The sequence below is a fragment of the Herpailurus yagouaroundi genome, unplaced genomic scaffold (genome assembly GCF_014898765.1).
Source record: "Herpailurus yagouaroundi ecotype Mexico unplaced genomic scaffold, PumYag 181, whole genome shotgun sequence".
NCBI classification, from domain to species: Eukaryota; Metazoa; Chordata; class Mammalia; order Carnivora; family Felidae; genus Herpailurus; species Herpailurus yagouaroundi.
Genome location: NW_024412412.1, coordinates 27686034 through 27696332, shown reverse-complemented (window position 1 = coordinate 27696332; position 10299 = coordinate 27686034). Strand labels below are relative to the sequence as shown.

At 44.8% G+C, this 10299-nt stretch overlaps 2 protein-coding genes across 2 annotated transcripts in view; one reads left to right on the top strand and one right to left on the bottom strand.

The window, feature by feature from the left end:
- Nucleotides 1–3462, bottom strand: part of DCTN6 (dynactin subunit 6) — a 26427-nt gene extending 22965 nt beyond the window's left edge. The window contains exon 1 of the mRNA XM_040490156.1: nucleotides 3339–3462. Within this exon, the coding sequence (XP_040346090.1) occupies nucleotides 3339–3361 (23 nt within the window). The 5' untranslated portion in view covers nucleotides 3362–3462. The remainder of the gene's footprint in view (nucleotides 1–3338) is intronic.
- An 814-nt stretch (nucleotides 3463–4276) lies between these two features.
- Nucleotides 4277–10299, top strand: part of MBOAT4 (membrane bound ghrelin O-acyltransferase MBOAT4) — an 11279-nt gene continuing 5256 nt past the window's right edge. The window contains exons 1-2 of the mRNA XM_040490157.1: nucleotides 4277–6143; nucleotides 9653–9877. Of these exons, the coding sequence (XP_040346091.1) occupies nucleotides 6025–6143; nucleotides 9653–9877 (344 nt within the window). The 5' untranslated portion in view covers nucleotides 4277–6024. The remainder of the gene's footprint in view (nucleotides 6144–9652; nucleotides 9878–10299) is intronic.

Sequence of the window (10299 nt, the reverse complement as noted above, 5' to 3'; positions counted from 1 at the left end):
ACACACACACACACACACACACACACACACACACACACACACACACACAATGGGCTATTACTCAGCAATCAAAAAGAATGAAATCTTGCCATTTGCAACAATGTGGATAGAACTAGAGTGTATTATGCTAAGCAAAATAAGTCAGTCAGAGAAAGATAAATATATGATTTCACTCATGTGGAACTTAAGAAACAAAACAGATGAACATAGCGGAAAGGAAGGAAAAATAGAGAGGGAGGCAAACCATAAGAGATTCTTAAATATAGAGAACAAACTGAGGGTTGCGAGAGGGGTGTGGGGGAGGGCTAAACGGGTGATGGGCATTAAGGAGAGCTCTTGTTGGGATCAGCACTGGGTGTAATATGTTAAGTGATGAATCACTAAATTCTCCTGAAATAATTAAAAAGAGAGAGAAATATAGCTCTGAAAGTCAGCAGAGTACAAACTCTTTAACATGTCTCTCCATCATTTACATTCTAGAACCCCCCTAAATATTCCCTGATACAAGTGCAAAGTGACAGCAAAAATATATTTCTTTTTTTTTTTTTTTAACGTTCATTTATTTTTGAGACAGAGAGAAACAGAGCATGAACGGGGGAGGGTCAGAGAGAGGGAGACACAGAATCCGAAACAGGCTCCAGGCTCCGAGCTGTCAGCACAGAGCCCGATGCGGGGCTCGAACTCACGGACTGTGAGATCGTGACCTGAGCCGAAGTCGGCCACTCAACCGACTGAGCCACCCAGGCACCCCAAAAATATATTTCTTAAATCACACCCACTTCCTTACTGATAGGGAAAACTAAAAAAAAGGAGACACAATTTTTTCTTCTACAAATTTCAGCAAACAAACCTTCCTACCACAAAGCATTTTTTACAGCTCTAAGTAAAAAGAATATATATCAAACAAAAACTAGTAATTCCTGAGTCTATCTAAGAAATACTTGTGAGATCAGACACAGCTATATCTGTTTGCATCATTTTGACATACACTGACTTTCTACAAGGCACAAGTTAATGAAATTCTAAAAACGATGCATCGGGGTTACGTGTCTGACTCTGCTGAAGTCACAGTAAAAAATACAATCTTTATACCAAGTACAAGAAAAACTTCAGTAACATGGAACAGAAAGCAGAAAATGGCCTGACCTTCTCATCTTATAGATGAGGAAACTGAAGCCCAGAGACTAGAAATTTCCTGAAGCAGTTTGTCCCTGAAGCATCATTATCCTAACACCAATCATTTCTTTTCTGTTAGTTGAAAGTTTCTTGGAAACTTCCTGACATGTTGGGTATTTTTCCTGTGAAAGCTGAATGATGCTGTCCTTGAATGGATCACCATTTGAAAATGCTATTCCAGGGGCGCCTGGGTGGCGCAGTCGGTTAAGCTTCCGACTTCGGCCAGGTCACGATCTCGCGGTCCGTGAGTTTGAGCCCCACGTCGGGCTCTGGGCTGATGGCTCAGAGCCTGGAGCCTGTTTCCGATTCTGTGTCTCCCTCTCTCTCTGCCCCTCGCCCGTTCATGCTCTGTCTCTCTCTGTCCCAAAAATAAACGTTGAAAAAAAAATTAAAAAAAAAAAAGAAAATGCTATTCCAGGGGCGCCTGGGTGGCTCAGTCGGTTAAGCGTCCGACTTCAGCTCAGGTCACGATCTCACGGTCGTGAGTTCGAGTTCGAGCCCCGCTTCAGGCTCTGGGCTGATGGCTCAGAGCCTGGAGCCTGCTTCCGAATCTGTCTCCCTCTCTCTCCGCCCCTCCCCCGTTCATGCTCTGTCTCTCTGTCTCAAAAATAAAATAAACGTTAAGAAAGGTTTTTCAAAAAAAAAAAAATGCTATTCCTCTGATGTTTTTCATTTAGAGTGGGTTTGTGTATTAAAATAATGCAATCTTATTAAAATGCCTCTTGTTTTAGACCTTATTTCCCATTTCAAGTTTCCATTCCCTCAGCCTCCCTCTATGATTTTTTTTTTTTAATGAAAACAGCAGTATCTAACATATAACTAGTCCTAGACAAGTGAGGATAGGAACGATTCCCAAGTGTCCCTCTGTCCAGTTTTATGTCTAAGGGAGAGGACCCAGGCAGAGTTTGTGGTCCCATCAGCACACTTCTCCATGAGGCAGAAAACAAATTCATCACTAGACCAACTAAAACGTGGTCCAATCATCTCTGTGTAGACTCCACTGCACCTCCGAGTGATGGGGCTGAGGGGGCTCAGGCAGCTGAGATGAAAGGCTTAGCTGAGCACCCATTTACATAACAAGCCATCTGGGGAGCCTGGGTCGCTGTTGATTTCTGCTCAGGTCACGATCTCACAGTTTGTGAGTTCAAGTCCCACATAGGCTGTGCTGGCAGCTCGAAGCCTGCTTGGGATTCTCTCTCTCCCACTCTCTGCCCTTCCCTAGCTCTCTCTAAATAAATAAATAAATAAATAAATACACTAAAAAAAAAACCCAAAACACTCCACTGTACATGGCTATATACTGCACACAATTTTCAGAGATACCTGGTTCTCTTTAGCTTATGAAAAAAGATTATAGTTACCTGCCTCCATAGAAAAAAACCCTAAATTTTAATTTACTGCCAACAGAAACAAGGTGTGTCGGTTTCCCGTTCAAAGAGAGGCAGCAGAGGGTGCTCAACGCCGCTGCTTTCCGAAATCGTTAACTTAAGCAATTCTCCCATCCAAGCTGTTCGCAGCAGTGAAGGCTGTTGGGAGGAGCCCCCACTGCTGTCCTCACACATGTACAAAGTAGCTTAGCCACGCCGAGCAGAATGTCTCACACTGTTCTAGCCCAGGCGCAGTCCCCCTTGTGACGAGCGACAGCGATGGGTTTACACACACTGCGCCCACAATGGGCAAGAGGGTTCTGGGGTGCGGCCAGCACTACCGTGGGTGTCTCGGAACGCACAGCAGAGAATACTGCTACAAGCCGCCCTCCGTGAACAGCTGCATCAAACAGCGCCGAATTGGGGGACAGGGGGTGAGGGTCGGAGTGGGGGGGGTGTCCCTCTGGGTCCCGAGGAAGCGGGCGACGCCATTCTCGCCGCGCAACGCCACTCGGAGACCCTTTCGCGCAGGCGCTTTCTGGAGGAGGGCGGCGCGGTGGCGGTGGGATCGAAGAACAAAAACCTTCCAGGCACCGATTCCTCATCCCTTCCCAATCCTCCCTTACGCCCGCTTCGTCGTTTTTTCCCTCAGCGGCCGCCAAGGCTGGGCTTTAAGAGCCATCCAGGCCGAGCGCCCGGGATAAGACATCATCTTAGTCCCTACCGTTGGCGACCAGGAGCAGATTCCACTCATGTGGAGTCTAGAAATAGACTTTTCTCAAACAACCGACTCACCTCTTTTGAGCCTTCTCCGCCATGGTTTGGACCCTGTCTCCAGTTGGAGCGGAGATCGACACAGCCGCCTGGGTCCAGCGATGGTCTCTACAAGCGATTGGAGCGCCTGGCAGGATCGGGATAGGGCAGGGGCGGGCCTGCCCGGGGGCGGGGCCTGCCGGGGCTAGTGGTTGCGCCACTCGCTGCCTGAGGAGGATTGTGCGAGCAGACCTCGCGTGGCCGCTGGCTTATTTTTAGCGCAGTCCAGAGATGGATAGACTCGGATTTAAAGCAGCCGTTTAGTCTAATCCAGCGCACATCATGATGACCTCATTGTACTCCATCATTCTTTTTCAGTCTGCTTTTCGGTCTCTGCCTGGGCCCTTTTCGTTCAGTGTGAGCTCAGCTCTTGCTGGGTGAGCTCAACATTCCCATAAGTACCCTCCTACCTGCTGACTTTCTCGGGTTAATATCTCTAGTTCTGTCCTCTTTACCGAGCTTCATACATGGTTATTTCATTGCATTCTCCACCTGGATGCCTCAAAGTCGTGTCAAACCTAAAACGTCCGGGGCAGAGCTTTTGATTTATACCCCTTAGTTGATGCTTTGCTCTCCACCTCAGTAAAGAGATCCACCATTCACTTAAAATTGCTCAAGCTAGAAACTCAATAGGCATCTTAGACTTTCCTCACCTCCCCGTATATAATTCGTATATAATTCACCGGCAAGACTTCCACCTCCCTAATGCAATCTCAGCCGCCATCTCTCCCGGGGTGTCCCCCATCCCCTTCCCACCGCCTTCCCACCTCCCTCATTGAAGCCATTCTCCTGTCGCCAGAATCATCCTTTATCTTATTTTTAATTTTTTCAATGTTTTTATTTTTGAGAAAGAGTGTGAGCAGAGTAGGGGCAGAGAGAGGAAGACACAGAATCCAAAGCAGACTCCAGGCTCTGAGCTGTCAGCACCGAGCCCGATGCAGGGCTTGAACTCACCAACCGGAGATCATAACCTGAGTCGAAGTCATACGCTTAAGCGACTGAACCTCCAACAAAATCATCCTTTAAAAACTAATCCAATTATTGTACTTTGCATTCTTTTCGTTTTTCTTCCTAACTCCTTTCTGTAACCTACCTCTGGACTAGATCCAGCCCCTGACTACTTCTCTTGTTCAGTTCTTCTGACTACTTCTTCATGTTCAATTTCTCTTCCTCTTTCTCTAATCACGCGTTCATTCTCTATGAAGCCAAGCTGACTGCCCCAGACCGCTTCCACCTGACCCTGCTCTCCACCCTGCCTTCCTATGATGGTTTAAATCTCAGATGTCACATACTCTGTGTATTGGTCAGGGTTCAACCAGAGAAACAGAACTGCTAGGAGTTATAAATTAAGAGGTTTATTGCAAGGAATTGGCTTACACAATTGTGGGGGCTGGCTAGGCAAGTCAGAAGTCTGTGGGGCAGGCTGGAACTCTCAGGCATGTGGTGTAGCTGCTGTCTGTAGGTGGAGTATCTTCAGAGAAGCTCCAGGCCTGCTCTTAAAGCCTTATAACTGATTGGATCAATCCCACCCAGATAATCTGGGACACTCTCCCTTCTTTAAAGTCAACTGGTTATGGACTTCAATCACATCTACAAAACACCTTCACAACATCACCTAGATTGGTGTTTGAATGAATAGCTGGGAACTGTAGCCTAGTCTAGCTAAACTGATACAAAAAACTAACCATCACACTCAGAGACACCCTCTCTGGCCACCCAATCAGAAATAGGTCATTCTTGCTCTACTGCTGGTTTTCTCCATGGAATAAGAAGAGGACCCATCATCCAGGTACCTGGCTGGCTCAGTTGGTACTACATGGGACTCTTGATCTTGGGGTTGTAAGTTTGAACCCCATCTTGGGGGTAGAGTTTACTTAAAAAAAAAAAAAACGCAAAAAAAGGACCCATCGGCAGCTGTAATTGTTTATCTTATTATTTCCCCCAAAGACTTAGTTCCTTGAAAGTAGCCACACGAATTTGTCCCCGTTTACCCAGCACTGACCACAGTACCTGACACATAATAGATACTAAAAAAAGAAAATTGTTGAATAAATATATGGATGAATTTAAAACATTCTATTGTCCCCTAGCATATAAGCACCTGTTTTCAAACAATGTCTGTCTAAATTAATTTGAAAGACTTCCATGGTGGTATGTATTAATCACAGTTCTCCAGAGAAACAAAACCACGGGAGATTATACACACACACACACACACGCACATGCATTTATTTTAGGAATTGGCTCACGTGATTATGGTGGCTCCTTTCCTCGCTCACATCCTTGCTTCTCCTTCCCAGCCAGCCAGTTGTCTGTCCACAACTGGAAAATGACATTTTTCTTTAACTTAGTGAAGAAAATATGACAGACAGATGACTGGAAAGGCAAATAACACAGTATGTAAACTAAACGAGAATTGTGAAAGCAATGTTTTTTGTACGTTCTTAATATCACACCAAAACACATTTTGGTTTCTATAGTGCCGTTCCCTTTATCAGAAAGCCAACTTTTATGCTGCTTCTCGCCAGTGCTTTTGTTTGCTCTTTACTCACCCACGCCTTCCTGAGCCATATAAGCAGATCAAAGAGAACCTGGTTGAGATTTCTCTTCCTGAAGGAAGGCACCTGTTAAGGACTCTGGAAAGGAAGTATCTTTGTCCCAGTTCACAATGGATTGGCTTCAGCTGTTCTTCCTCCATCCTGTATCACTTTATCAAGGGGCCGCTTTTCCTTTTGCACTTCTGTTTAATTATCTCTGCACTATGGACTCATTTTCCACCCCTGCCAGGTAGGTTTAAAGGCTAATTTTGCTCTTACATCTATGAATACCATAGTAGGTCAAAAAGCACGGATTGGCCTGAAGACATGAAGATTAAATAATTAATTATACGGGGGCGCCTGGGTGGCTCAGTCGGTTAAGTGACTGACTTCGGCTTGGGTCATGATCTCACGGTTCACGGGTTCCAGTCCCGCATCAGGCTCTGTGCTGACAGCTCAGAGCCTGGAGCCTGTTATGGATTCTGTGTCTCCCTCTCTCTGCCCCTCCCCAGCTCATGCTCTGTCTCTCTCTGTCTCTCAAAAAATGAATAAATGTTAAAATTTTTTTTAAATAAATAATTATACGGTTGTTTTTAAGTAATTATCACTACCACTGATTATTGATTGCTCTATCATTGATATCTCTATTAGAGTGAAATGGTAGTGGAAATTGACATCATGTCTGCATTGACTCAAAGTTTGACATTAAAGGGGGAAAATGGTGAAAATAAACTCTGGGGAGAGATGGATGTTGAGTTAGTACAGGAGTTGCCCAAACAGATATGTCTATACCCCCACCATATGTCCTGTACTCTTGACCAGTCCTAATTTCATGGAATTTTATCATTTTCAATAAAATTAAATTTTATTAAATATATAACTGATTTTTAAAATGCCTTTGTATGATTTCTCAGAGAAATGGAATAAGTCGAAATAAATTATGTTAGATTGCCTGGATCTCAATCTGGGGTCCAAAAATTATTATCATTAGAGACTTGATACCTTGATTGAAATGATTTTTGTGTAGTTAGTAAGTTATTATTATTTTTTATTTGAGAGAGAGCACAAGCAGGGGAGGGGGTAGAGAGAGAGAGAATCTCAAGCAGGATCCATGCTCAGTGCAAAACTGATATGGGGCTCCATCCCACAACCCTGGGATCATGACCTGAGCCAAAACGAAGAGTCAGACTCTCAACCAACTGAGCCACCCAGGCGCCCCTGTATAGTTAATACATTATATACATTAAAGGCAGCCCGTGTTTTTAAAGAAGTTTGTGGAATATCCTTGTGTCACATGAAAATCCATTGCCCGAGGGCTACCTCCTAATGATTCACTTATTTTGGAAATTAAGATTTTTATACACTGGGGATTTTTAAGTAAGATCTAGTTGTATCTAATAAAAAGAACTACTGAGTTTGACGAATCTGTGGTATATTACATGTTCACAACTGGTTGACGGCCCTTACCCTCGCTTCGGAGGGGAGCAATTGTAAAAAAGTTTCCTATTGAGAAAGAATCACAAATAATAAAGCAAAGCAAGTGCAAAAACAAGGGTTAATTCTCATAGGGTTAAGATTGCTGGCTTTGGGGGCGCCTGGGTAGCTTAGTAGGTTAAGCATCCAACTGTTGATTTCAGCTCAGGTCATGCATGATCTCATGGTTTGGTTTGTGACTTTGAGCCCACGTGGGGCTCTGGACTCTGTGCTGACAGCATGGAGCTTGCTTGGGATTCTCTCTTTCTGCCCCTCCCCTGCTTGTGTGCACATATGCGTGCACATGCGCTGCCTCTCTCTTGCAGAGAGAGGGAATATCTCAAAAATAAATAAACTTAAAAAAGAGAGAGAGAGATGGCTGCCTTCGGAGTCAGCCTGGCGGATCCTGGGTCCTTCCCTTCCTGATGTCCTGTGTATGTGAATAAATTCTCAAGTTGATCTGTGAAATGGAAATAATAATGCCTATCTCATGGAGTTATTTTAAGGATTAAATAAAGCTATTTATTACAAAGAGATTATTAGCACAATGCCTATAATAAAATAAGTACTCAATACCTCATGTAGCCTACATGGAACATGTGTAGACATTTTAATGTTTACAAAGCCTGAGGGCAGTTGCCACTTCAGGCTTCTACTTCTGCTGTGTAAGGAATACATGTTCCCCTTATTTTTCCGTGGCAGGGAAGCACGGGAATGGCCCAGGCCCTGTGTGATAGAGCAACTTACACGGGGACCACCTATCAGTCCCCCCACAAGAAAGACATTCTTACTAATGTGTGTGTGTCGCTGAGCCATGATACATACCCTGCAGTGGTCAAGAAAATGTAGGCCTCTTTTTAATCTTTTTGTTTGTTTGTTTTAATGTTTATTTAGGTTGAAGGGAGGGAGGGGCAAAGAGGGAGGGAGAGAGAATCCCAAGCAGGCTCCGTGCTGTCAGCGCCAAGCCAGATGTGGGGCTCGAACTCACGAACCATGAGACCATGACTTGAACTGAAATCAAGAGTTGGACGCTTAACTGGCTGAGCCACCCAGGTGCCCCAAAAGCATAGGCCTCTTTGACTCAATTTTCCTATCCCTGACCAGTCAGGACTTATTTTCGCACCTCTTCATTCAGATTTATTAATTTGGCACCAATTAAAACAAACAAACAGGGGCACCTGACTGGCTCAATTGGGAGAGCATGTGACTCTTGACCTCGGGGTCATGAGTCCAAGCCTCACAATGGGTGTAGAGGTTAATTAAAAAAAAAAAAAACAACTAAAAAGTAAACAAACAAACTAACCTCCATACACTGTGGAAAGAAGAACTGAGTCCTCATAATGTGAAATTTCCCAGGTCTCTGCACATCCTCAGGGCATCTATCAGCTTCTGAGGGAGGCAGTTTGCATAAACCACTTCACTGACGTGAGTCTTTAACAACATTAAGAAAAACCATCAACTCCTAAGATCTTTAAAGTGCAATAGGGAAGATTAAGAGCACCTATAAAGATTTTCTAATTGAGTTTTTTGTTTGTTTGTTTGTTTTTTTCTAATTGAGTTTTCAAACAGTTAGTGGAGAGAGGCACGGAGTCCCCTTTCCCGCTCTCTCTGGAATGGTGCAGGGCAGTGCAACCCAGGGAAAAGGAAAGAGGCTCATCTCAATGAGACGATGTCTAGAGAGCTGTCCTAGATCCTCGACACTAGCTTCCCATCACTTTTCAGTCAGGCAGCAAACCACTAGATTAAAAAACATTTTTTTCTTAATGTTTATTTTTTAGAAACAGAGAGACAGAGACAGAGTACAAGGGGAGAAGGGCAGAGAGAGAGAGAGAGAGAGAGGGAGACACAGAATCCAAAGCAGGGTCCGTGCTCTGAGTACAGAGCCTGATGCAGGGCTTGAACTCACAGACTGCAAGATCATGACCTGAGCCAAAGTTAGATGCTCAACCTACCGAGCCACCCAGGTGCCCCAGCAAACCACTAGATTTTTTAAGATGTCCCCACCAGGGAACCTTCCAGAGCTGTCACCCACGGGATTGTCAGGGGAGGGTGTTGTTCCCACTTGAATGGTGGGTATCAAAATTTGTTTCCTGAGGTAGGTGTTTTCAAATGGACTCTGGCTTTTTCTCCCAGGGTTCTTTCCCTCAGAAAAACAAAAAGAAGACTTTGGAGTGATAACAGTATGGCTCCCTTAGGTGTTACACGGGATTCTCCAGAATGACATCTGAAGTGACTCATCTGTCACACTGTTCCAAGTCAGTCTCACACTTGTCCTTTTTCTTCCAGGTACCTCTTTCTCCTGGCTGGAGGCGGGGCCCTGGCCTGGGCTGCTATGGGTTCCTTCGCCGTGCTTGTCCTCATCCCTGCTCTGTGCGCCGGGGTTCTGATTTCCTCTCTCGGCCCCCGGGATGTCCACAGGTGGGCTTTCTTCTTTCAGATGAGCTGGCAGACGCTGTGTCACCTGGGTCTGCACTATACTGAATATTACCTGCAAGAACGTCCTTCCATGAGGTAAAGCGGCCTGTTCCCTTGGCTGTATTAAACCAGCCCTTTGCTTGTGCCTGGGGTACGTGGAGAGACCCTGAGTGTGGAGTTTGAATCTCAGTTCTTGCACATCTGAGCAGTGTGACCTTAAGCAAGTCATTTAACCTCTCAGCCTCCATTTCTTTTCCTAAAAAAAAAATTGTGCGTGTATGTGTATATGTGTGTTTATGTCTCTGAATGCAAATCTTTGATGTTAGAGATAATGTATATAAATGTAGTGATGTGACTATAAATAACTACCATGTGTTGCCTGTGTAGCACAGTATCTGGCACTTAGCTGTACTTAACATTGTGCCTGAAAGGGCGTTGAACCAGGGGTCCCAGGGCCCCTGGATGAGGCCTGTCTTGAAGTGACTAAGCACTATTTGCTGAACTCAGAGTTGGTGGTT